General features: G+C 41.9%; 4 protein-coding genes and 1 long non-coding RNA gene across 11 annotated transcripts; 3 read left to right on the top strand and 2 right to left on the bottom strand.

The window, feature by feature from the left end:
- The first annotated feature begins 224 nt into the window (after positions 1–224).
- esrra (estrogen-related receptor alpha) lies at positions 225–14,204 on the top strand. Of its 6 annotated transcripts, none has more exons than XM_076102655.1 (8): positions 225–762; positions 2,401–2,503; positions 6,438–6,833; positions 7,389–7,505; positions 7,615–7,728; positions 8,842–9,009; positions 10,000–10,269; positions 10,979–11,318. In XM_076102655.1, exons 3-8 carry the CDS (start codon positions 6,443–6,445, stop codon positions 10,981–10,983), a joined length of 1,065 nt encoding a protein of 354 aa, XP_075958770.1. In that variant the 5' UTR covers positions 225–762; positions 2,401–2,503; positions 6,438–6,442; the 3' UTR covers positions 10,984–11,318. The 6 variants fall into 6 exon arrangements, with proteins under 6 accessions (XP_075958770.1, XP_075958766.1, XP_075958765.1 ...); XM_076102651.1 differs by having other exon boundaries at positions 230–762; positions 6,442–6,833; positions 11,177–14,204; XM_076102650.1 differs by having other exon boundaries at positions 231–762; positions 11,177–14,204.
- On the bottom strand, positions 6,418–16,522 carry LOC142960690 (uncharacterized). 2 transcript variants are annotated; one of them, XR_012956353.1, is made up of 2 exons: positions 11,152–16,522; positions 6,418–10,211 (listed from the first exon to the last, which is right to left on the bottom strand). It is a non-coding gene; the product is annotated as an uncharacterized LOC142960690 (long non-coding RNA). The 2 variants fall into 2 exon arrangements; XR_012956354.1 differs by having other exon boundaries at positions 6,418–6,844.
- On the top strand, positions 14,978–17,486 carry prdx5 (peroxiredoxin 5). Its single transcript, XM_076102656.1, has 6 exons — positions 14,978–15,233; positions 16,154–16,288; positions 16,384–16,515; positions 16,604–16,642; positions 16,739–16,803; positions 17,144–17,486. Exons 1-6 carry the CDS (start codon positions 15,144–15,146, stop codon positions 17,247–17,249), a joined length of 567 nt encoding a protein of 188 aa, XP_075958771.1. The 5' UTR covers positions 14,978–15,143; the 3' UTR covers positions 17,250–17,486.
- Positions 17,487–18,601: 1,115 nt separating this feature from the next.
- On the top strand, positions 18,602–22,169 carry banf1 (barrier to autointegration nuclear assembly factor 1). The gene is made up of 3 exons (XM_076101666.1): positions 18,602–18,751; positions 19,918–20,082; positions 20,901–22,169. Exons 2-3 carry the CDS (start codon positions 19,957–19,959, stop codon positions 21,045–21,047), a joined length of 273 nt encoding a protein of 90 aa, XP_075957781.1. The 5' UTR covers positions 18,602–18,751; positions 19,918–19,956; the 3' UTR covers positions 21,048–22,169.
- Positions 22,170–24,360: 2,191 nt separating this feature from the next.
- On the bottom strand, positions 24,361–25,499 carry gng3 (guanine nucleotide binding protein (G protein), gamma 3). Its single transcript, XM_076101667.1, has 2 exons — positions 25,401–25,499; positions 24,361–24,489 (listed from the first exon to the last, which is right to left on the bottom strand). The coding sequence occupies exons 1-2, from the start codon at positions 25,497–25,499 to the stop codon at positions 24,361–24,363; spliced, it is 228 nt and encodes a 75-aa protein (XP_075957782.1).
- Positions 25,500–26,165: the final 666 nt, after the last annotated feature.

Here is a 26,165-nt window from a genome sequence, read left to right as displayed (position 1 = left end):
TATATATATATACCTGGACAACATTTGTACTAACGTAGACTGGGTCATATCTTTTTCACGAGTTGCAGTTCACGTATTATAATGCTGATGACGCTAGTGGAAGGTGCGTACGGACGTAACGGAGACACAGCGGACGCAAACTGGGCAGAGGGAGGAGAAAAGACACGGGATAGAGGCTACGTCACTGAGCTGCGTCAAGCTGAAGAGAAGAAGGCAGAAGCCAAAGAAAGAAACGGAAGTTACGTAGTTTGAGATTGTTCAAATAAAACCGCGATTTGTGTTAATTTTAGTAATACTAGCATTATGTTTGGGGAGAATTTTGTACATTCCGGTAATAGAGGCCGACTCTATAATCTCAGACCTCGCCTTGGCTTTAGGACGTTGTCTGTCTTGAGTAAAGATAACATGTAAAGCGAGTCGTCAAAGTTTTATTGTGAAACTTTTTATCCATTACCGGACATTCGGTGTTCCTTCTTGAAGCGTTGGTGCCAACGTCCAGCCACAACCTCAGCTGTGGCAGGCGAAGACGAGAATTTATAACACCCCGTGTACGGAACAGAAGAGGCGGACAAGACCGTGGCCGGTTGTTGTTATCGCCATATCACACGGCAACACAGTGATGCGATGTGAGGAACCCTGCGAGGCTTGGACAGCCTAAACCGGTCAAACCGACGGTGGATTTACCAGCCGCAAGGACTTGACTGACTTCAGATTAAAAAAAAAGAAAAAAGCAGCAACCCTGCGATGTTTTTGCATTTCCCAGTAAGTAGCCTAGCTCTTGCCTTACGTTACCCTACACTGCAGAGATGGAGCCCACGGTGGGTCCGGGCTATTATTAATCTTTGTGCGGAGATGTCAGCTGCCTCAGCGGCAGCCTGATGTGCATGCACGATTCGCCTGTCAGAGCTGAGTTCGCGTGGCCACGTTATTGGGGGGTAGGGGGCACGAGCCGCCGAATAAACATTTAGTAGGCTACATTGTGTAATAATTATGCAGTAGGCTTCTCCTCCTCGTAAACTACACTCTGACTACTTCTCATGTACGTGCTGTACAACTCTATGCGATGGCCAAAGCTCCACCCGCCGGTGAACCCCTCACACAATGTCTTAATAAATGGGACGCATGCTGATTTATTGAGTAAATGAAGAATGCGTGGTTGAATGAGATGCAGCGGATATATTCTGTCTTTGCTCACCGCAGGTCAACACTTAAAAGACGAGTCCTGCTCAGGCAAATAACACCACGCACTTCTTCAACTGTACACACCAGCTGTTTGTTTTTGTATTTGAACCCCACTGAGTTATTCATCTTTCTGTCTTAACACACTAAACTATGCAAGACACCGAGCCTGCGGGACCGGGATTGAGGCCACAGATCTTAAAGCATAATCCACTGTGGCAATTAACCTGTCACCGGTCCGAGATCAGTAGACAAGGTCACCCCTGGGTGCTGTTCCCGTCGTCTCCACAGCGCGCCGCATTTAAAACCTTCAAACTGAGTTTTATAGGCCGCGCAGTCAGTGTGATGCATTATCAGCGACAGAGACCAACGATGTCCACTAACTAAAGAATGATGAGAAAGGTCTGCAACCATTTAAGACCAAGGACGGGCAGGTTTATGTGACATTTGACTTTGCATTCATGACAAAAAAAAGTGTAGGTTATTCAGAGATAACATTAAATATTAGTAATGATTTGTTTTTATGGTCATTCATAAAAAAATCTGAATCTACATGTTTAACTTAAATGAATCGCCTTTGTTGAAATGTCCCGGTTGAAAACTGAAGTTGTCCCACATTACAGTCTTGTTGCTCAAGTTTAAAGTTGCTTAAAGGAAACTGTCCTTCTGTGCTGCAATCTGGCATTCAATGGTGTCTAGTCTTTAAAATGTCAAGAGCCAGAGTCAAGTTTACACTTTAAAAGAGTAACTCAAATGTTTTTTGCTCTGTGTGTGTTTTCTTTTTTGTTGTTGCATTAAAGCTGGTCTCTTTAATTATTTACAGAGTTATCACCAAACTTCAGCTTATGACTTTGTAGTGAGAGAGAGAAGGTGTTGGCTTTACTCCGTCTGTCCTTCAAGCATTCCTGTGACTGTGACCTTTGGAGTGTGTCATGCAGCTCAAGGGGGAGGTTGCTCGTGCAGCCTGCAGGAATATGGATAGATACAGTGCGATATGTATTTTAGGAAGGAAAAGTCCGCGTTACGAGCATACACATGACTTACCACAGAGGAAACCAAACTGTGGGCACTGTTACGACCCATTAATAATCTGATAACTGAGGCTAGACATAATGATCTGTTGTGACCATTAATATGACAAATGGCTGCTGGTAACACAATGAGTGACTTGGCTGCTTGCTGTTCTGTTACGGCACTAAACAACTTTTGCTTGCTTTGCAGGTGTCCTGATAACTGCAGCTTTCAACCCAAAGCAACAGCACTTCATTGAGCTACCACTGGGAGTCATAAAAATATAGGCTTCAGACTCCAGCTCAGCGAGCAGGTAATGTTTTCAGCTCACCTTTAATGAAACATTGACGCTATGCTACATCTCAGATAATGTCTTTTATTTGTAAAGTTCATTCTTGTAAGGCTTTGATGGACGTCTAGCTGTCAATGTTAATGTCTTCTTTTGGAAAACACTCATGGCCATACGAGGGATGTGGAGGGAGAAATGCATCAAAAAAACATCAGAGACAGATTTTGATGGTGTTTCCGTTTCTCATCCAAAATATGGCACAGTGCTTATCATTCTGTTGCAATCAAGAAACGCATGGGGCATGTTGAAAGCATGGGTGATTGCCCTGCAAACCCCAAAAGGATCAACAAAGGACAAGTAGGGGAGAGAGGATCGCTCTCTGCGTAACTCGTATAAATCAATGTGACACGTTATCAGTCTGAGGGGTCCAAAATGTATTTCTTTTGGGGATGATGAATTTAGCCTGGGACAAAATGAAAAGCTTTCTGCAAAAATTTCTGTTCAACAGAATCAAGATGTGTGCCTATAACACAATGTAAAGCCAGGTGCCTGGAATTTCCTAATTTGCAAAAGGAATCTCTTTATTTTTTATTATGTCAGGTAAAGTGAGTCGAGACTCTGGATTTACGGCGAACACACTGATAGTGAATTCATTTCTGACCTTTATAGTCAGCGTATTATAGGCCTATATCAAGATTACAACAAAGACTCGTATCCAAGACCTTGTATCCTCTCCTTTATGGCATTCAAGGCTGTCTACTAACATGTCGTTCAGTCGGCAGTTTAACCATGATGAAAACTGCTTCTGTAGGATATCAGTGTCAACCTGTTTCCAGAGTGCTCCTTGACCTTAATGTGTCCTAGCGTCAGTATATCCAACCATTATCATCTGCCAGCTGTTAGAGAAAGCCGATTGTAGCCCGGCCCATCTCAACACACACACACACACACACACACACACACAGAGCCAACACAAGCTAGCAGGCGCTGGAAACGGATTTTCTCTCAAACCTGTGTCATGATATCACACCGTGGAGAGACCTAAATGCTGTACTAGTGACCGTTATCAGGTAAGATGCAGCCTAGCCCGGGTTAGAGTGACAGAAATACACCTAGGCCCCAGCAGGAGAGCTCCTGGTCAGTCAGGATTAACGCTAGCTGCTGCTAGCTTAGCCAGGCTAAGCTAACCTGCAGTTATCATATATGTGCTCGAGGTTGTCGAAGCTAATGCTAACGCGACTCAAAACATGCTGGTGTGTGCTAGTTTACTGTACACACGTCACGTTTATATGGCGAGTGAAATAGGTAAGAAGTCACTGTTTGTCCTGCTCGACTAAAACGAGCAGTGACCACGTAGCTACTGTGGCTTCCTTTTGAACATTTTCTGTTCCGAGACCGACGTTCCTCTTTCGGCCAAAAGGAGATGCCGAACTGGGCAGCGGTGGTGCACATGGTGGAGGTGTACTTGTTGGTTCTGCTGCGATCGAACCCGCATCACATCGTTGATTATGTGGGCTCGTGTACTAGAGGTGATGTTATTGGCTGATCCTCTCCCTCAGCCCAAGTGAGCTAAACTTTAAACGGGCAGAGTTTGCAGTCACCCCCTCTGCCTGCTTGCCAAACAGTACAGCTACAATCAAGTCCAGAGGGGGCAAACTCCAAAGAGAGGACTGTCAGCTACTACAGGACCGGATTATCAGCTGTAGCAATAAATATGATTAAAGGGCACACTTGGTTTGCAATGACTGATATCTGGAGCAAGTTATACGTTCCTGGATGTAAAAAGTCTTTATCTACAGCCATACACTGTATTACATCGTACATGAAAAGCACACACACTCTGTGAGATGTTGGCATAGCACCATAGTATCAATGCAAAGAGATACTCCTGTCCCCCCCCCCCCCCCCCCCTCATTGCCCTTTAACCCAGTTTTATATGCCTAATATAAAAAAAACTTTGATCCCCTTCAAATCACATTTCACGCACATGCTCTGACTGGCTGTTTATGCAATAAAGCACAGACAATCCTGTTTTTCTAAGAGTCAGGTTCATTAAATGCACGCTGTGATGTGAAGTGTATCTGAATACTAAGTTCTCGGTAGAGGCCTGTTCTTATAAATGTCTATAAATGAGTAATACAACATATATTCAGAGCAGATTGGCATGGACAGATAACATACACCCCAGGTCTGGACTGAGCTCTTATTGATTATAGGCCATAAACACACAGATCGATTGACACACAAACATGATGATAGTTAACATGTTTTTAGAGTGCATGTAAATAAAACTAATATATGTAAAGTATGTACTGTAAAGAAAATACTACGACTCTTCTGTGAATTATGCCAAACACGTATACTTTTATGTAGTTATGTCGGTAACCCATACCAGTGTGTACAGAGCATACACCCGCGTGTAATGTTGTCATTGTGGGCAGGGTGAGGGATCGGAGCATTGAACCGATAAGCAATGCATTTTAAATATTGCACCACTTTGAAAATATACAGGCTGCAACTGGATTATCAGCCTAACTGATAAACAAGGAACAAATGGTTTTGGTAATAGCCGTCTATTGCCCAGTTTGTACACACGAGAAAGTCACTTTTTGGTTCTTGAATGGATTACAGCTATTTAGGCTGCAGAGATCGTCCTCGCACGGTGATCTATTAAGTTGGAACAAGAGCCCGATCGTTGGAGTATGGCTCTGCATTAATGTGTCCGCTGATGAGTTGAAGCCCAGAGACGCACTACAATTCATGCCCCGTCGTTCATCCCCTTTTCACCCATTTTTCTGATCCCTGTTGATGGGGCCAATTTAACAACAAGCGTAATCTACATTTCTATTAGCTAATTTCAGAATTAATGAAACATGTTCAAGTACTAAATTGGTCCCCTCATAAGGGGGGTAAGTGCACACATGGTAAATCATGATTGGTGGTCACTTTACTCTCACATATATTCAAATATTTAGACTATCTAAATGCAAGAAATGCAAGAGTTGTCACTCCTGACATCGAGGTAATAGAATTGGAATGGATTTTATGATTACCGGTGATGGGAAAGTGGCTGAAGAATTAATGGTTGATATATACAATAAATTAACTCTAATCATGGACTCATGAGTCTTCTGTGTGAAGCGTGAACCGTGCCTGTCTCTGTGTTTAAATTGAGGACTATAGACATGCCCTTGGCAGGCAGGCAGGTTGCCGCAGTACTCTTGCTGTTATAAGTTATGTGTCTGAATAGGGAAGAGCGGTCACTGTTTATGAGCATGGCGACCTTCATCCAGTCACCTTGGCTATTTTCATGTCTAGAAATGTCAAAGACAAAGATTTCGCACCGCGGCGATGATTTGAGGACTGAAAGGTTCTGGTTTGGTGAATCTAGGGTGTTTATGTTGGCTTAAAAAAAACCTAACTGAGCAAAAAAAAAAAAAAAAAAAAAAGAGGCGCAGACAGCACAGGAAATAAGTGCTGCTGAAGAACAAGAGGAGGAACAAGCTGGCCTTTCGTCATGTTAGCAGCAGGCTGATAATAGAAAGATCCGGGTGCTTTCCACGGTCCATGAAGAAAACTGACCGTGATCTTAATGTGACTTGGTTGACTCGGTTAACCAGCCACTGGGGGCAGTATAGCGTATGTTGGACTGTAAATAATTTTAGATGTTGGTCTAATTGTTTTACAACTGTAATAATGCAATAATTACACGACAGCTCTTCAGTCTCAGTTGTCTTGGCTGTATCCATTTTGCTTTTGGGCTGTCTGTTTCCTCTCAAACTATCCCATATGAATAAACTAAAGACAAAGGTGCAAACAGTAATTATCAGTAATGGTTGGTTACATTTTTTACCAGGTGACATGAAGGTATTTTCAAGGACAAAGGTGTGAGGTAAAATGTTTATGCCTTTATTTACTATGCTGTTTATTCCCCCCCCCCCCCCCCCCCCCCCTGTAGACAGAATGTCTTCCAGGGAGCGTCGGTCCGACGTCTACATAAAGGCAGAACCGAGCAGTCCAGAGGGAGGTGGGGGAGGCCGGATCAGCCCCGGCGGGGCCTCCTCAGACTCCTCTCACAGTGGAGGCGGAGGAACCAGAGGAGACGGCGTTAAGCGGTACTCCCCGCCGCTCTACACGCCGGCACTGCGTTGCCACTTCAAAGACGAGGGCGGCGATGGAGCGGAGGAGGGCTCCACTGGAAATGGAGCGGGGCGATGCAAGTACGCCCTGAGCACGTTGCCGAAGAGGCTGTGTTTAGTATGCGGGGACGTGGCCTCTGGGTACCACTACGGCGTGGCGTCATGCGAGGCCTGCAAAGCGTTCTTCAAGAGAACCATCCAAGGTGTGTGTCGTGGTGAGGTTTACCTGTTGGCATAACAGAACAAGCAATGAACAATTCATGTTTTCCTCTGACTTACCTTTTGTACTGTAACGAGGTGACAGGTTTTACATTCGGAGCACTTAAATCATGTTAAATGTGAGGTCTGTTCTGTGACACTCACTGCTATTAACCTCCACCCAGGGTCGTAGCACTACATTCTGGACCCTGTATGTAGGCGTTCTCTAAGGGCCCCTTTCTGCCTCCATAGCTATTCATTCTATTTGTGGGCCCTCCACACACGAGGGCCCACAAATTCCTTTCCAGTATTCCAGGAAATGCTTTCATTTAGCTTTCAACCATAAGAGCACTGTCAGTTAAACTAGTTAAAACTATTAAGGTACCATAAATAGTTCAGGTACTGATGATGTATTTTATTTTATCACAGTCGATATGAAGTTTCTCTCATTTAAAAAAAAATATCTCACTTGTATTTACTTGTATTTGTGACCTCATACATATTGTAGACAAACAGGATTATTTAATCATTTTCTTCGCTGTAAATTGACGCTTTTCCGTTCTTCCATAAAGGTAACATTGAGTACAGCTGTCCGGCATCGAATGAGTGTGAGATAACCAAGAGGCGCAGAAAGGCTTGTCAAGCATGCCGCTTCACCAAGTGCCTCAAAGTAGGCATGCTGAAAGAGGGTGAGTGCTCACGGTCTGCAGAAGCTCTGGAGCCACTCTTTGCTATTATGTCTTTTTAAGGGTCTTTTTCAAATGTGTCATCTGTTTGTCCTGTGTTTTCCCGATGCAGGAGTTCGTCTTGACAGGGTCAGAGGTGGAAGGCAGAAGTACAAAAGACGCCCAGAAGTGGAGAACGCAACATACCAGAGTGCCCCTCTACCACTGACAAAGGAGAGTGAAAAAGGTGTTGTTTATGTTCCCTTCTTGTCATTCGCGTTTTGTTCTACAACCGGCAGCATAGCGTAATACAATTTGTAAAACAATGAGATGAAAAGTAACTGCTTTTATCAACTGTCCGTTGACTGCGTGCTGGCAAGCTGCTTGTAGCTACCAACAGAAGCAATGTCCAGGCAATTAACAACCCGGTAATCACACACAAACCAATCTAAGCTTGAGGTTGTCGGCAACAGTTCGATTGGGACGACCCTGCTGAGCTCTTCTGATTCAGAAGTAGAGAGAGAGAGAGAGAGAGAGAGAGAGAGAGAGAGAGAGAGAGAGAGAGAGAGAGAGAGAGAGAGACTATCTGTTCAGAGTTGAACCTTTTTCATTCCTCCGACAGCTTTGGCTCGAGGCAAATTCCTGTGAACGCAATACATCAGGAACGCCTGGAGGGAATTTCTTCAAATTTGGCACAAACTTCCACTTGGACTCGAGAATAAACTGATTGTGGGTCAGAGGTCAAAGTCACTGTGACCTCACGTCCGTCCCATTCTTGTGAATGCGATATCTCAGGAAGGCCTTGAGGGACTTTCTTCAAATTTGCCACTAACGTCCACTTGGAGGAATTTAATTGATTAGAATTTGGTGGTCAAAGCTCACAGTGACCTCAAAAACATGTTTTTATTACTCAGGAATTGGAAAGCTAATTGTTCCAACTCAACACAAATGTTTACCAGGATACAATGATGACGTGATGTCATTTTGGACAGACGATAGATGTAAGCTGAAACAACTACGAGGCAGTAATTCTATATATTTATTTTTCCTTGAGGAGCTCAGAGTGTTCCTCCCAAAAATGCGAGAAATGTCAGGTGGGTGAAACACGAGGTGCCCAGCGCATACATGCACCACTTAGAAAACACTTAGTCCTTACTTTTTTTCTGTGCTAATTTGCACAAGTGTTAGTGAACGAACTTGGAGCTCTTGACTCACACACATGATATAGTGCAGTATATAGTTTAGTAAACACTAGTGCAGATCTTGTGTATCTGTATGTCTATTAATGTACACTGCACTTTTTTTTTTTTTATCTGTACATCACATTAATCCCTCGTTTTGTGTCTGTTTTGTGACATAGGTTCCTCCAACATCATTGTGTCCCACCTTCTGGTGGCAGAGCCAGAGAAGCTATTTGCCATGCCGGACCCTCTGCAGCCAGACACAGCCCAGCGCACGCTCACCACCCTCTGTGACCTCGCTGACCGGGAGCTGGTTGTCATCATTGGCTGGGCCAAACACATTCCCGGTATGTGATGCTCAGAGTGTGAAATAGGGGAGGAGAGCATGGCAGCAGAAGAAGAGATGTATTCTCATCAGGCAGAAATATGCTTTTTTTTTTTGTTCAAATGAAAAACGTTAAACACACTGCTGGTTTGACAGGTCACTAGTTTTTCTTTCTCACATCAATCCTTCCACCCGCCCGACCCCGGCACATCTGCATCAACATGCATTACAGAAGAGAGCGAAGAATAGATCCACATACTGTATATACACGTATAAATATTATATTATATACAATCCAAATAAAGAGAAATACATTTATATAAAAGAAAATAAATAGATGGAAAAATAAATTAAATAAAAATAAAAATTGCTGCTTCAACCAGTTTATATTGAGCTATGGAGTTAAATATGTTGATATCAATCGGGGGCCTGCCACAGGCCGATGATATGGTGTTGAAACATAAGCAATCAGTCAGGAGGGAGAACAGACCAGCCATTAAAATAGTCGACAAAGGGTTGCCACTTCTTTAGAAGCTTAAAGCTTAAAAAGGACCTCCCATAAGGATTCTTGAGGGGGCCCGAGAGAGGAATCAAACTTTGCATGCACGAAGTGAGGGACCTGAAGATAGCGGAACCGATTTGATTTGAACGTTGCAGATTAAATTGAAGACATTATGAGTCAGCGCTAGAAAGAATATCATCATAGAGGTCTTTTGAAACGGCTGATAATCCTGACTCTTATAAAGGGCCTGTGTGAACCTGATTCTGATGGCTGAACAGCCCAGTTGAGAGGTGCAACTAATCGGTAAAACAAAATGTCTGCTGAAAGTTCAACTGAACCGATGCAGTGCTTGACTGAATTACAAACTACAGTCGGTTCACCAGCTGCCTACAGCATGCAGCCCATTATTTGGCCGCTGTAAAGACACAGGACCAGCGCCTTCTGTGTCAGTCGACATTTAAACTCTCTCTCTCTGTCTCTCTCTGTCTCTCTTTGTCTATTCCTCTGCAGGCTTCCTGTCGCTGTCCCTCGCAGACCAGATGTCCGTGCTGCAGTCCGTGTGGCTGGAGGTGCTGGTGCTGGGTGTGGCGTACCGCTCGCTCGGCTGCGAGGACGAGGTGGTGTTCGCAGAGGATTTTGTCCTTGATGAGGAGATGTCACGTGTCGCCGGACTGACGGAGCTAAACGCCGCTATCAGTCAACTTGCTCGCCGCTTCCGGGCACTAAACGTGGACCGAGAGGAATTTGTCATGCTTAAAGCCATCGCACTCACTAACTCAGGTACTTACACTTGTGTTGTTGAACAGCTGTGCAGACAAATAAGAAGCAACATTTTGCTTGCATCTCATAGAACTAGTATCAATCTAAGGAGTACAGAACTGTTAGTTGTGTTGTGGGTTTTCACATTATTATTGATCATATAAGGGGGTCCTGCAGCCTTTCATAGTGGAGTCACCTTGCCTGAAATTCAAAGTACCTCTGCTCACGTCAGAGGAGATTATTACATTTTTCTGAAATTTAATTGCACACTTATTAAGGCTCAGTGCTCGCCACCTCCGCTAACACATTTCTTGGGAAACCTTGCACCTGACTAAGTGGAATATTAATAACGTATATGAAAAAGTCCACTCAGTTTCCAGTTTATTAGGTACATCATTAGGCAGTTTATAGCTCAAGCTAATTGTCGTCATGAAGGTTTTATTGTTCAGGTTCAGCCGAAGCTGTTTTAGAGAGCTGTTCATTAAACTTTATGACCTGCAGTTTGTGGTGCTGCTAAATTGTATTATGTTACACAGAGAATTGTTGCTAATATTCAGAGTACCCTCATTGATGTCATCTCAGCATAACGCAGTGCAGTTCAACAGCACCACAAACCACAGCCATCAAAATGAACAATGAACCAAAAAATAGTTAAATTAGTTTTAGCTATGTGTGTGCAATAGTTGTTGTAAGGTCACGAGTTCCACCTTTATGTCGTCTTCCCTGATAGATTGACTCAAGATTACTGTCAACAGAAGATCCTGTAGCATGTCCTGCTTGCACTACACATGCACTGTTTGTGTTGTAAATAAAAGGCTCCCATTAGTTTGTATTTGTGGTAAGTCACTCTTTCTTTCTGTGGCAAAAGCTGAGCGAATGTAAACGCCCTGCTCAGTGCCTTACCGTGTGCTCCCTGCTGTTCTGTTAGACTCTGTTTACATCGAGGACACGGAGGCTGTGCAGAAGCTGCGGGACCTCCTCCACCAGGCCCTGCTGGAGCTGGAATGTCAGCGGCGCCCGGACGAGTCCCAGCGGGCAGGACGCCTCCTTTTAACATTGCCTCTCCTCCGACAGACTGCTGGTCGTGCTCTTACCACCTTCTACAGCATCAAGACCCGCGGTGGCGTACCCATGCACAAACTATTCCTGGAGATGCTGGAAGCCATGATGGACTCTCCCTAGAGCGGAAAGCCAGCAGTAAACAGGCCGCAGAGAAAGACCCAATGGAGATCTAGTCTTCAAGACTGGATGAGTGGTTTGTGAGAAATGAACGATTTTATTAGAGAATTCATAGTGGGGGAAATGGTCCTTTTTTTTTTTCCCTTTTCGCATAGGCTATACATGAAGAAAGGAAAATAATATGAGAAAATAAAAAAGATCATGCATTCATGTCCCAAAGTGGGCATTGGTTATTTGCAGAAAGACTTCCGTAAAAGGCTCCAAGAGCGACGACATTTAACACGAACGCCAGAATACTTCTCGGTTTCAAACATTTTCATGGTGAGTTCCATCACAGCATTGATGTGCAGTTGCATAACCACTGAAGAACACCATTTAGGTACCCGAGAACAGACTGACATGTGGCTTTTGAACTTTTAAAAACATACGTACCCGGGGGGGGGAAAGACAGATTAACACGCACATGGAGTGCTTGTATTTACTATAGATTAGTGTGCCGTTGTCGGCAAATTCATAGGAATTACTTGCAATATGTTAAAAGCAATATAACGACTCGATTGTTGTCTGTCACATTTGAAATGTGGATAAAAGGGTGAGACATCTAGTTATGTGTGTGTGTGTGTGTATATCTGTAGTTCTCCACTCTCAGGACCCCAAGTGCTGATTACTGAAACTCCCGCTGCTAGCAGAGGGAGTGGTTTGGGTCTGGGATGCCAGGTGAGTAGATCTAAAACACTAGCAAGAGAAAAAAAAAAGAAGAAGAAAAAAAAAAAAAAACACCAGCACTTTTGGGGTTAAATATCGGAGTTGAGAACCACTGATGTACGTACTTGGTGCAGGATTCTTCATAAGCGGTGGTGCAGTTGATTTGTAGTCCAGGAGAAGTGCATATGAAGACCGTGTAGAGTGCGCTACTTGGAAGGTAATATATTCAGTGTTAGACGGAAGTCCTGTTGGCACACAAACAACTGGCTTCCATGCAAGCAAGCAAGCGTGTGCGTCCGTGTGCAGCCGAAACCAATGAGCCACACTGAGATCAGGAAAGAACGCAACTCTTTGACAATAAAGCGCGAGCAACAGTAGTGGTCCGAAAATAAATGCATATGCCTCATCTGCTTTTTTATTTTTTTTATACAGTCCTCCACCACTAGATCTAACCACTGTTTTTGACTTCAGCAGCTGTGCTGTTCAAAAAGAATCGTCTGACCTATTTGATTCGTGGGCTACAACACTAATCCATACGATTGATAGGCCACTGGTGAGATTTCGCTGCATTTTCCGCAGTCGTGAGGAGCGTTGCATAAAAGATCTCAATCGTTTCAATGAGAGATCCCTCCTTTGTATATGTGCATCTGTTGAAATGAAACTTGCAAGTGTCCGTTATGGGCTCAGGACAACAAGAAATGCAAAATATGCAACATCTTCCATTTTTGGATGTTGAAAACCTTGTCTGAAAACATGCTGAAAGTCCCGCAGGTTTGAAAAACGTACAATAGAAATGATCATTATAGTAAGCTTCACATGCAATGCAAGGCTGCGGTATCTGATGTCAAAGTCAGATCGAATATTTAGCGGCCAAAGGCCCGTTAATCGTTCAGCCATGTACAGCTCCATTCAAATAAACAGAAACATGCAATTTATAGTGGAAGACGATGAAGCCAGCAAATGTGATACAAATTCCCCATTACAATTATATCTGTGCAGCTTACAGTGCTCTGGAATTTAAAGACTTGAAACTTGCTTTTTCATATATTTTCCTTTCTAGGATTCAAGGGTATTTTATTTACATTGTGACACTGTTGTGGGTTTGGTATTGAAATTAAGCTTTCCATTCAGGATAATATAAATACTTTTTTTTCCTTCTTTTTTTATGTAAGCAGTTGTGTTTTTTCTGAATCTGATTGTCATTTTAGGGATCAATTTTACCTGGCTCTATAGATCTAGCGGCTTGGTGAGGCTACAGAGGGCTACCTCAGGAGGCAGAGCACGCCGGACGGCCAAATAACTGTGGAGACAAATGTAATTCTTGATCTTTCGATTTGTCAACTTCAATTTGAGCATTGGGTTCATTGAACGTCTTTGCAGTTGTTAAAAAAACACCCGAGATCATTTATTTCTTTGTTTTCATACGGTATATGGCTCATTATTCATGCTTTACTGCTTACATGTTCCTGTTTTCGAAGTAGAGCTGTTAACGTTTCTTCATATTGACTCGGCCATTTACACAACGGAAGCTTTTTCATCAGCGTGCAAATATGTTTTAGGTACGGTGGGTTTCGGAGGGAAGGCGGGGTCATCTGCAGTGTCACTGTTAAAATGATACGGTCATTTGTAGTTTTAATAAATATGTGCGCATTAATATAAATGAGCAATACGATAAATTACCAAACCTCACACATTTCCTTGTATAGCCACAGTGTACATGTAACAATGCCAGTTATAATGCAGAATAGCTACTAAACGTTACATTATTTAGAAGTTCAAATCAATGTTTGTATTTTGAAAGACTATTTAAATGATTAAATTCTATTTTTTACTCAATTTACTGTTGTTTGTTGACACTGCTTTGTTTTTGCGTGTGATATTGGCTGTGAATTTCCGTGTGTAGATTTTATTTTATTTTTTCCTTTAGATAAACCAGTTTGATGTCCTTGTCTAAACATGTCCACATAACAATCACTGTGAAAAAAGTGAGATCATCCACTGTCTGACGCAACGGGGAGTGGATTATTGTAGGTGCTTTGTGTTGTGTAATAAAAGGACACACCGCCACCACATATCATTGGTCTCATCTCTCCCTGTGTATGTTGATGGATGCGTGTTTGTGTGCATTAGATGAAGACTGCTGTTGAAACTGTCAACTTCATGACTTGATGAATTTTGACCATTTGGACACACTCTGAACTGATGATGAGGGACAGTCCTTCAAAGATTGTACCCGAAACGCTGGACAGACTTCAGATATACAGCTCCTGAGCATGATAAACGAATACTGGAGAATAAAAATAATCCGTGGATGGTAGTATTTGATTCCATGATTGAACAGACTGCCATTGGAAACAGTTTGCCTCCATGTGTTTGTGTATTCATGTTTGCACCTCTGACTGCAGGTTGTGTCGGTTTTGTGAAACCGCATTGGAAGCTTTAACCTTTGCGGCTGCATTAACATGTCATGTCTGTCTGTGTAGGCTTGTTAAAGCATGTGCTTGAGCTGAAGTATTGCACTGGCTCAGAAGTTACTTTTTACATTAAAAACACATGATACACCTACATTCATATGACACGATGCAGTACTACACTGCTAATCTACCTAGTAAACAAAGTACCTTAAATTGGCTCCACTTTAACAAACCAATTAAAATGTGCTCTTTTACTTAGGCAGCATTTTGAATTCAGACTTTTACTCACAATGGATTCTTTTTAGATATGATATTTCTACTTTTTATTATAAGCACTTCCACAACTGCGCTTTTATCAATCAGTCTAACAAATACTACATTAGGCAAGTGACTTCCTGGTGGCAGATGGCGCAGTAAATAAAGATTTAGCAGGCCCAGATCTGGAAGCTAGGTTAAGTCCCAAACAGACAAACTCACTGTGGGACACTAGTGTAAGTAACAGTGAGGTAAGTCACAGTGACAGACAGGCTGAGGCGCGTCTGAGACCATAAACGCAGCACAGGACATTCACGCCAGCGGCTGAAAGAGCGAGCCACAATGCTTTCAATCACGAGCACCATCATCGTACGCACCCGTGTTCTCCAGCGCGTGAAACTGCTACACACTACTGTCAAAATGCCGATTCAGGTGAGAGTCGCGTGCGTTGAGCTAACGTTAGCCGTGTGCGCCACATAAGGATTAAAGAGAGAGGTGTCGTTTTATTTATTTTCGTAGAATTAACTGAACTACACGAGAAGTCGCATGCGTCGCCTTCGTCCCTGTAGCTCACCATGCTAGCTGTCCCTCTGAAACCCGTCGCCATCACAATAATGAGCCAGGAGAGCTGTAATTTGTTTGTTTGTTGACTCTAAACCGTGTCTGTCCTCTGGGCACTGTACCAGCGCCGCCTCCTCATCAACACCTGCTGGTGCAACGAACGTAGCATTATGCAAACTATCAATGATTAACATCTTGCTGTCGCCTGGCTGCTCCAATGCCTATTTATACATTACGGAAGTCAGTCGAAAACCGATACAGACCTGCGTGGTTAACATTAACTGGGTTAACGTAGTCTGTTTGTTTGTTTGTTGTATTAGGCTAGGTTTATTGGCGTCAGTAAATGTATGTAAAAGCACACGTAACGTATTGTTATTCCTGAAGTCCTTGAGGAAGTTAATTTACAGCTAGTGTGCCTGAGCTTCACAGCTGCAAATATTGTGACCTTACAAATATTGTTTAGATTAAATGCATTCAAGGGCATCGTTAGAGTGATACAAATTAATTAAATATCGTTGAAAACGGTGTGTTAAAGTGTCGCTTATTAGTCGGTCAATGTTGGTGTTAAGGTATTCGGCCATTTTAACGAAACGCATGCATCTATATTTCTGGTGATTTGTCGCCCTCTAGTGGCAACAAGTGTGCGCCTATTATGATTACAATTTCTATCCTGTTCAGATTATTTACTCCATCATTTGCTAAACCCCCATGCTCATATCTTTCATTACATTTGTATAATTTGATAATGTGGCTCTACTTTCTTGCATTCATGTGTACTTAATCCCCAACAGGTTGGTGACAAGCTCCCCGCGGTGGAGGTCCAGGAGGGCGATCCAGGAAATAAGGTGGCCATGGATCAGCTCTTCAAGGGGAAGAAGGGAGTCCTCTTTGCTGTACCTGGAGCTTTTACCCCTGGTTGTTCCAAGGTTGAGACCACGCTGTCGTCTCTTGTTCGCTGTGTCTTGCTGTGCACCATCATCTTTGCAATCAGCTGACGTTGTATTTGTCTTGTTGCTTTCAGACTCACCTCCCAGGTTTTGTGCAGCAGGCTGAGGAGTTGAAGAGTAAAGGTGTGCAGGAGGTCGCTTGCATTTCTGTCAACGATGCATTTGTCATGGCTGCCTGGGGAAAGGAGCATGGGACAGAGGGCAAGGTATGGAATGTCATTTTTGGTGCATTTTGGAAATCATAATTAATGGCACACAACTGAGCTGTGAGCTTACTGCTACTCTCTTCTGCAGGTTCGAATGCTGGCTGATTCTACTGGAGCTTTTACAAAGGTAAAACTAAATGTCTGGGGTATCTATATACATATACATCTGTTCTTTTTCCTGTGACTGTGTGTACTCATCTGTCTTTTTCTTTCTGCCTCTTAGGCAGTTGACCTGCTACTTGACAGTGATCAGATTGTGCAGGCACTTGGGAACAAGCGATCCAAGAGGTATTGATCCTTTTGCCAATTTCAGTTTTTCAGTATCTCTTTTTTTCGATTTGTTTCCCCAATTAGTGCCAATGTAAACTCATGACGTCTCAGAAATCACTCCCTATTTACTGTCATTGTGCACAGTATTAACTGTCCACAATTGTATTTGAGTTTGGAAGTTTACATATAAAATAAATTCTGAAATGGAGCATGTGGACCAGAGGCCAATGCTAACATAACAGTATTTCTAGAATAACACTGATTTTATCATTAGTGCATTGAAGTCAGTGTCTGGCTTTCACTGGTACATTTGAAGTCCATAGCTACAAATCCTTGTGTACTTAATCCTGTGTTTCAGATATGCTATGCTGGTGGAAGATGGTGTTGTGAAGAAGATCAATGTGGAGCCTGATGGCACTGGACTGACCTGCAGCCTGGCTTCCAATGTTCTGTCTGTGCTGTAGGCTTATTTAGAGCTCATTAAACCACAACTGCAAACACAGGATCACTGTAAAAGTTGCATTAACAAAGCCCAGTACCACCCTGTTCAATCTTTCTCCTTTTCCCAAAGACGGATGCAAAAGTCACATGACTGTTATTAATGCGCACAACTATGACATGAATGGCAATCCAAAAGAACTGCGTTCCTCCTCTGTATACTGATACCTGTGAGCAAATAAAATTCCCCCTAAAAGCAATAATCGTGTTTTTCTTCAATTGTTCATAGTGAAAGTTATTTGGTGTGTGTGTGTTATCAAAATGTCCCACAGCTGTGTTCTTCTTATGATCAATGAGGACAAAATGCTACATGTGCATCCTACACACCCATGCAACATCAGATTGTTGAAGCACACTGCTATAATTATTGATAGAAATGTATGCATCACCTTCACCACATAACAAGGACTTTGCGGTGGCATCACGTACACTGAAATCCATTTTGACTCATTTTCAAATTTGATACCTCTATCTTTAGAAGGATAATCACCAGTGTAGCGGCGTTCTGTTTGTGTTCATTATTAAGCCGCAAATGAGCTGCAGACACAGTGGCTTCATTTTCTTATTGCGAATGACAGGAGATCTTTCAACTCTTTTCCTTTTATCTTTATTTTACGCAGCAAAGCGTTAAATAAATACACAAATAATATACTCTGTCACACGGTAGAAACACTATATGCTCTTGTGCCGAATGCAGCTCTTCGGTTTTGCACCGGCTGCCGTCATGACGTCATTACATCACGAAAAAAGGGAGTGTCAATCATTAACATAAATGCTTTTCAATATGTTTTACATATCTTTAGTTCCTGCACAATGAGCATAATTCAGAAATGAAATGGTTAATAAGCCCGAAATTCCAGTTAACTAATATATACACTTCTGGCTCTTACAACCAGTCTTTGATATTATGTTTGTCGTAATTTTAAGAATTTAGACGCTTGTATTTATCTGAATGTCACTGATGTATATGGATTATTGATTTGTCTGTGGCTGGGAGAGGTATATGAAGAGTAAGCCCCTTAGAAGTCTTACTTTTTTTCAATTTTCACACATCTACACAAAATTGGGGTGTGTAATGATACCATGATATAGATATAGAGCCTCATAAATGGATAAAGTAGGTTACTCACTATTAGGTAGCTGCTGTTATGATATAATACAATTTTCAAAGTTATTTTAATGACCCAATATAAGTTGTTTACCTATATCGCAGGCAACATTCATCATGATATAAGGCTGGATCGATGGTAAGCTACTTGTATATGATCAGAAGTTGCTGCCTTGTTAAGAAGTGACAAAGCACGGCTGCTCTGTTTATCCTGTAAGTCAACAATCAGGGAACCACAGTAACGTAAGTACGCAAGAAACGGGCGCATTGCATTGTGGTCGCCGGTGCCTGACGGAAACAGAAACCACACGACTCTCCAGCCAACTACGCAAACACTTAGCCAGGACGGGACAATAATTGGTAAGTTAATAATACTCCGCCACATTACACGTTGCCGTCATTAGCTGAAACATGCTGTAAACAAAACGTAGCACCATACGACGACAGTTAAGAGTTATTATAAATGGCTACTGTGCAAAGAATTTGAAGGCGCCTCAATTCTGAGCTAACTACGCTACTCTCACGCGTCACAGTGCTAACTTAACCGACAACGATTTGCTGAGGATTATCACGTTTAAAAAAAAAAGAGACAACGCCCCCTAGTAACAAGCTGCTGTGGGGAAATAAACGATAACGCAGTCTGAGTCCAGTGAACGTTAGCTCGTTGTGCTACAGTTGTTAGCACTGAGATGTAGTGCGCGCTCAAATCAACGGTGGTTGTACCCTGACCCGCATTGTTGCTATAACAATGTGTGTAAACACGTGCGTGTTTATCCAGGTTGAAAGGTGTATGTAAATACCATGCAAACGTTCACATTATTTAAATATTGACCCAAATAGTAATTCATTCTGCAGCTCGCACGTTTGCGGTTGTCGGGTGCTTTTGTCAAAACAACGGGTTTTATTGCCAGATATGTCCTAGCTTCCACCAACTTTCAACTGATTGGAATATGTCCATCAGCGATCTAACAGTTCGTCATACTGTATTTAACACCAGGTTAGCCTCTCAAGTCAGTGCACAAAAAGTGTAATGTTACAGCATACAGTGCAGTCAATGGCGGTGAAAGTAATGACTTTAGCAGAAACATAACACTATTTTTAGCACGAACACGTCCCCTTCATTCAAATCCGTTTATTGGGTGAGCACCAGGACTCATTGCCCAGTTTAATCTTCTTTTAAATTAGGAGCATTACCCAGTATTATGGTGACACAAGGCAGTTATAGTAAATGGAAGTTTGCTTCAGGAAAGACCTTCCACCGGGGAAGATATCAAGTGTCTGCTGATGTCTGTGGGTTGTAGTCTTAAATCAAATATATATATATATATAAATGGCTACAACTACTACACTGTTAAATTGATGTATATAGAGTTACTTTAAACTTAAAGCTGAGAGTCATAAATGTATCCCCGTAGGAAAAGAACAAAAAAGATGATGGGGGGAAATTAATTTAAAAAATGTACTTTATGGGGTTGCATTCTCTCTCTGAAGCATGATTTTTACATTCTCTCTCTTTTGTGTTTCAGTTAAGTAGTTGGTGATCTTTGACCGCCTACAAAGCAGCCATGTCTTCGACATCCCAAAAACATAAAGACTTTGTGGCCGAGCCCATGGGGGAGAAGCCTGTGGGGGCCCTTGCAGGCATCGGAGACGCCCTTGGCGGAAGACTGGAGGAGAAGGGTTTTGATAAGGTAATGCAGATCTGATTTCTTTGCCTTTTTATGTAATATAATTACATACAAATGCACTGTCTCCAGAGGGTGCTTATCGGTGCGGCAACATTGGTATTCTCACAGTAACTGTATTTGGGTCTTGAAATCAGTTCAGAAAAATAATGAATGTAAACAAGAAATGCAGCAGATTATGAAATTCGGTCATATTAGTTAAGTCATTATTTTCAGATCTGCTATAATAGCGCTTCTCTATCGAAGTAACACGAGAATTCAAGGTCGTGTAATGTTGTCAATTCAAGTAACATAAAGTTGTTGTCTACAAGCAGCTGTTACGGTGTGTTTGAGTATGAACCAGTGTATGGTTGTGTTAACACCGTAGACAGGTTATCAAACTCGCAGTTCGGTTGAACTCAAATCAAGCTGAACTTGATTAACAAGCTCTTCAGCGGTCTCAGGACAATGGCTTAATCTTAAAATAAACACAGCAAATGATGAAGCTTGCACTGAATTCTATAAGGTGGGGTAAAAGTACCCTAATTCTTTTGTTATTTAATTTTTTCCTGTTATCCAGTAGGCTACCACAGACCTGTGTGGGTATCATTTAGACGTTTTTTACTTTTCTTTGTGTGTGAATAGACCTGCTTAAGATCTATTCTCATTGTACTGTAAGTCGTGTCCAGCCATCCCTTCTCTACATAACAATGGCATTACTTTTCAAGTTGCGATCCAGCATCGGCTTCTTGACAAACGGGGCCGTCAATGTGGGAAACCCTGTGACTCATGCATTCCCGTCTTGATTAGGTTCTCTGTTGTGTGTTCATCTCTCCCTTTCGCAGGCGTACGTCGTCCTCGGCCAGTTTCTTGTGCTCAAGAAAGACGAGGAGCTTTTCCGGGATTGGCTGAAGGACACTTGCAGAGCAAATGTGAAACAACAAGGTGACTGCTATGGCTGCCTTAAAGAATGGTGTGATGCCTTCTTATAAAGCATGCGGCCATTGTTTTCTACTTCTGAAGTCCAAACTGTACATTGCCTCTTCAGTGATCTTGATTCAATTCAGCTACACCGCATATATGAACTGACACTCTTCACACGAACGAGGTTCAGTTTATTTATTTTGAACTTCTTCTTCACATTTTCAGTGTATTTCTGAAATCCTTTGACCCCCCCCTAAACAGATTTCACACATGCCCTCCTCATGGTCTATCACTAGTGGGTCTAGACTAATACTGGCTCACTCTTTCTTCAAGTTGGCTGGAGAATCACAACAGCGGGACAATTCTATCTCTGTCACCTACTCACCGTCAGTAGATCTTCTAATGGCAGTCTTTTAAAGTTTTTATAGTAAAAGCACGGGTGTAACTAATAACAATAATGGTGGCTCCTGTCCATTTATGTCGACCAGTAAGTCGTGCCACTGAGCCAGCATGCCCATTAGGACTGTGACACAGGGACACTATATGTAACGCTGGGTTCAGAGGCGTTTTTTTTGGGAAAAAGCTGCTCATGTGCATAATATTCAATTTGTCTGAGACCATTGAAATACTGCATGTACTTTCTGTTAAAGGTTGAATTTTAAATGTATGGTTCATCCATTGTTGGTCATGTACTGGGAATTTCAATGTCTTAAGCCAAACATGGCTACTTTGTTCTCATGTGTTTCAGTTGAGCGCACACTTGTCTTTCTGTGTGACGTAGTGATTTACCAGAAGAATCCAGACTAATGTTCTTACTCACCTTCAACTCTTGCGCTTCGTGCCCCGATTGCCTGTTTTTAAAGCCATTGGAAAGTTGTAAGCTGTCTTGTTTTAAATAGTTCATCGTAACACAGTTCAGCATCACCAACAATGTTTAAAGGATTTCTTGAAGAGGTGGATTGTCTGTTTGAAGTATCTTGCAGAATATGTGACAAACGGAAGCTAAACCTCAACCTATGTGACACTGGTCTAAACAAAGATGTACTTTTTTTAAATTTTATGACACAAACTTTTAACGTTTGATCCTGCATATGAAGAAGCAGCATGGCCAGACCCCCTGGTCTGCTCAGAGCTTGTTTGAACCTAATTGAAAAGTATATAAATAAAGATGGAGATTCAACAAACTCAAACACTGTCAAAAACGTGTCAGTCTATTGCCGATGAGCCGGCTGTGGTATATGTCTACTAAGACGGGGGATACCGCTAAAGCACTTAGTACCTGCCGGAGGGTAAACGTACAACACATTCAGATTGTTGTGTGTGTGTGCTCAGAATCACATGACAGCCATCCAAATCAAAAGAAATGAGCAGTAAATCAATCAGCACCCTGTTTGTCCGTTAACAGTTAAGAAGCTGGATATCGTTGATATGCTGTAGTGTATGTTAGAATGTATTTAAAGCTTCAGTAGAACATAATACCTCTTTTCTGTTTCAAATCAAAACCCCAACAAGAGGGAGACTAACCCATCTAATCTAAACAAAGGGAATCCACTGGTCTCAGTGTCCGGTGGCTTTAAATGGAGTAAGAAGCACAAGTAGTATGTATTTTGTCACACCATCAAGCCTGATTTAGGTCAGGTCTTCATATCTGATCTTTCTAAACATGAGATGCCTTAACGCACGCCAGTATATGCGTTCCATTCAGTCCGGTGAGCTATAACCTGCAGTAGTGCACGTCCAGACTGTGTCACAGCACTTGTGTAAACTCTTTGGTTTTTATATTGCGCTCATCATTAAAGATATATAAAAGACAAGCATCAGATTTGGAAACGTATTTATTTTTCTTCCGACATGACCATTTAAATTATTCAATTATCAAATAAAATCACAAATGAGGGAAAATCTTTGATAACCGGAGGTTTTATTTCACTACATGATGTTCCATGATCTCTCTTTCACCAAAACTCCAAATTTAGACATTTGCAGGATATTGACAACACATTGGTTGATTGTTTTTAACCGGTCCAGAGCAGAGGACGCCATGGAGCTCATGAGACGAGACGCCCGAGGGAACTCCAAATGAGATTTATTTTATTATTTTTGTGTGGATCTGATTGGACAGAACTAAAGCACTGCCTGTACTGTAGATGGAGGAATAACCACAGAGAAAGTGACACCTTTTAAATGAAAAAGTCATTCACATGAACGAGCAGAGACGTGAGACTGAAGGACCCCTCTGCTCTGGAGAACCTCAGACCCGATGACGCACGCCATTCTTTAAAAGTACGTTTTGCCGCAAAGAAATATGAAACTGTTCATGTCAATGAAAGATCTGACTGCTTTAATGGCATGGATTAAATGTCCTTAACCCCTGGAATGTTGATTTCTTTTTTGGGGGGGGGGTGCAATTGAACTATAAAATCTTGATTTGACAGTGATCAGATGCTCAGAATCGTTGCCTACCTTTCACAGTAGCACCTATGCATACACATACACACCCACGCTACAGCAACAGCATAGAAATGAGCAAACTGCTAAAATCTTAGTAAAACCTCGAACTACATTGAATCGATGATCATACTCGGGTCATAAACAGCTGTTGTCCTAAACGGCCAAAGCAGGAAAGTGGATGAGGAATACAAAACATGTTGACGACAGATGGGACGTAGCTCTGAAGACCTCCACCTGTAAGTAAAGCACGTGTTATTACCTCCGCCTACAAGTAACCAAGTACTTCCCCACCTATAGGCTTGTCTTTTTTTTTTTTTTTTTCTTCTCACTTGCCAGATCTCAAATGTATAGTTTATGAGGAGAGCTGACCACCCTGACCTATCAGAGCAGCATCTGAGACACGTAGCACCACCACAATCCAAAGACCGAGTGTGGGAATGTAGCCTCCCAGTTAAATGAGTCTAATGCTGCAGAATCCATACGAGTCTGTTCCCATTAAGACACTCGATGCCCACACTGTCTTCTTTCTGGCAGTTACCTGTAATACCAATGAGCATGAAATGTGTTGAACATTTAACAGATGATAGCTGTTTCTTAAATTTATTTTCCTCAGACTTCCAGTCTTGTTTTTCATAATGAAAACTCTGACTCTTTTCTGATTGCTTTCGAGTTATGTTTCACATATCATATATCTTTTTTTGTGTTTTTTTTCTTCTTCTTCCCCTCTAACATTGAGACGGGCGTCAGCAGTTAAAGAATTTAGTTTGAGACATTTTGTAGTTGATTATGTGTACTGTACATCGGCAGCTTTTATGCAAGGTTACTATAGTACATTGATGTCTTATTCAGATCAGAAGTACTTGTACACACTGTACATACATGTACATACTGTACAGTTGTACTGTCAATCACAACAATCCCTGATTGGTCTCAAAGAAGAGCGCAGAAGAACTTCTTCTCCCTGTAAGGGTTCTCTGAGGTGGGCACGGGGGTGATGAGCGGGTCGTCACAGGAGTGTGCGTCGCAGTACGCCATCAGGTCGGCGGCTGCCTTTGATACCTGGAGATGAGGATGCTCAGATTCAGGGCGGGTTATGAACATGAATACATTATTATTTTTGTTAATACAGTATGTTTGTCATACAGATTTGGCAGAGTTCATAAGAAAGATCTGTTTTAAAACCCTCATGAAGATCAGTGGTGTCTTGTAATCTCCCAGTTTTCATTTTATCCCCATCTTTTGTTTCTGTCTGAGGTCCACGTGTGTCATTATATACAGTGTGTAGTAATAATATCTTAAAGTAATGACACCATTTACAACCCCTCACCACATCATTTTACAGTCTTGGCTTTAAAGCCTTGGTCTGAATGTTGTAGTGTCTTTCATTGACGGCTCAGATTTGGCTAATGCATATTAAACGAGTCGGAAACCTAAAATTAATTGTATCAAACGTTTCTCTACCAAAGCTGCAAGAAGTTGAGAATTTTCTGATGTGTGGACTAGAAAATGCAAATACTACTATACTATATACGACAATACTACTATAAATAATACTAAACAGGATGAGGGAGTGAAATATCGATTCATTTGAAGAAAACCGGATGTTTGCAGTTACAAAGGTATCACAGTACAGCAGAGAACACAGGCGTAATCCAGCATGAGCACAAACAGGCAATGAAACAATACAGAATCAATAACAGCAGAGTTTAAGTGGAAAATATGGGCATCAGTACACAACTAATTACATTTACTTAGAATTTTAGCAATTTTTAGAAAATAGAAGAAAGCCTCTAGTTTTGCTGTATACATTTACAGTACATCTAGAAGTTTTAAAGGTCCATGTTAATTGCTCAATATGTACTGGGTCTTGCAACGTCTTGGAGTAAAGAGAAGGAAGCACGTCTTCCTCACTGCAAAAGATGCTTCATCGTTGTTATTTTTCACATCTGAATCTAAAGCTTTTTTCTTACCTTTATCCTGCAAAAACTAGCCTCTATCTTCAGCTGCTCCACCAGCTTCCTGGCTTGGCCGACACTCATGCCGCTGTTCACTGGGGTGTCTCCTTTCATCCTGGCCACAAACACAGCAACAGTTGAGCTTCATGGATGGAAATACCTTCTGTAAAATCTTTGCATTTGTTTGTTGAAGTGTTGGAATAAGTAGTTCTCCTCTAGCCCTGCTTCTCCAGGAATGATTGATCCATATATCCTAAATACTATTCGTCACTTTGACTATAATATGTCCTATTCACACACAGAGGGTTATTGATTGCAAAGTTAGCTTTTCATTATGAATGTAGGTGGTTGATCAAATTAAGTACATGTGATAACTAAGATCTTTAAGATAAATACAACGTACAATACTACGTCATATAATAAAAGCTATAGTATGATATTCATTGCTTGTTTATATATCTTGGCAGCCTCGGCTGCAGAGCAAGCAAGATAGCATGAAACAAGTCAGTCCCCAGCAATAGAATAGTATAAATATCGGTCAACGTTGTGTCGTAAAATTGGCACATCTGATACACCGTTTCATCTTATAGTGCAACAAAAGCATATAGTACATTCTATCAAATGCAAAAGAAACATGTTAGCTGGGCCAAATGGTCAGATTTATTCACCATGGCCAACAGATTCTCCCACTAACCACACATGAAATGAAATGAAATGAAATAAGCACTGCTGCCATAGACATTTATGAAATTATGAATAAATGTGCAAATGACACAGATG

The sequence above is a fragment of the Anarhichas minor genome, unplaced genomic scaffold (genome assembly GCF_050575085.1).
Source record: "Anarhichas minor isolate MPS153535 unplaced genomic scaffold, ASM5057508v1 ptg000027l, whole genome shotgun sequence".
NCBI lineage: Eukaryota > Metazoa > Chordata > Actinopteri > Perciformes > Anarhichadidae > Anarhichas > Anarhichas minor.
The sequence above is the reverse complement of the archived record's forward strand: the minus strand, read 5'-3'. Positions and strand labels throughout refer to the sequence as shown.

Coding starts and splice junctions, on each gene's coding strand:
- esrra (XM_076102651.1), top strand. CDS start 6,443: ATGTCTTCCAGGGAGCGTCGGTCCGACGTCTACATAAAGGCAGAACCG. Junction 7,506..7,614: donor AGTAGGCATGCTGAAAGAGG/GTGAGTGCTCAC, acceptor TTCCCGATGCAG/GAGTTCGTCTTGACAGGGTC. Junction 9,010..9,999: donor CTGGGCCAAACACATTCCCG/GTATGTGATGCT, acceptor ATTCCTCTGCAG/GCTTCCTGTCGCTGTCCCTC.
- banf1 (XM_076101666.1), top strand. CDS start 19,957: ATGTCTTCGACATCCCAAAAACATAAAGACTTTGTGGCCGAGCCCATG. Junction 20,083..20,900: donor AGGAGAAGGGTTTTGATAAG/GTAATGCAGATC, acceptor TCCCTTTCGCAG/GCGTACGTCGTCCTCGGCCA.
- prdx5 (XM_076102656.1), top strand. CDS start 15,144: ATGCTTTCAATCACGAGCACCATCATCGTACGCACCCGTGTTCTCCAG. Junction 16,289..16,383: donor TTACCCCTGGTTGTTCCAAG/GTTGAGACCACG, acceptor TGTTGCTTTCAG/ACTCACCTCCCAGGTTTTGT. Junction 16,643..16,738: donor CTACTGGAGCTTTTACAAAG/GTAAAACTAAAT, acceptor TCTGCCTCTTAG/GCAGTTGACCTGCTACTTGA.
- gng3 (XM_076101667.1), bottom strand. CDS start 25,499: ATGAAAGGAGACACCCCAGTGAACAGCGGCATGAGTGTCGGCCAAGCC. Junction 24,490..25,400: donor CTAGTTTTTGCAGGATAAAG/GTAAGAAAAAAG, acceptor CCTCATCTCCAG/GTATCAAAGGCAGCCGCCGA.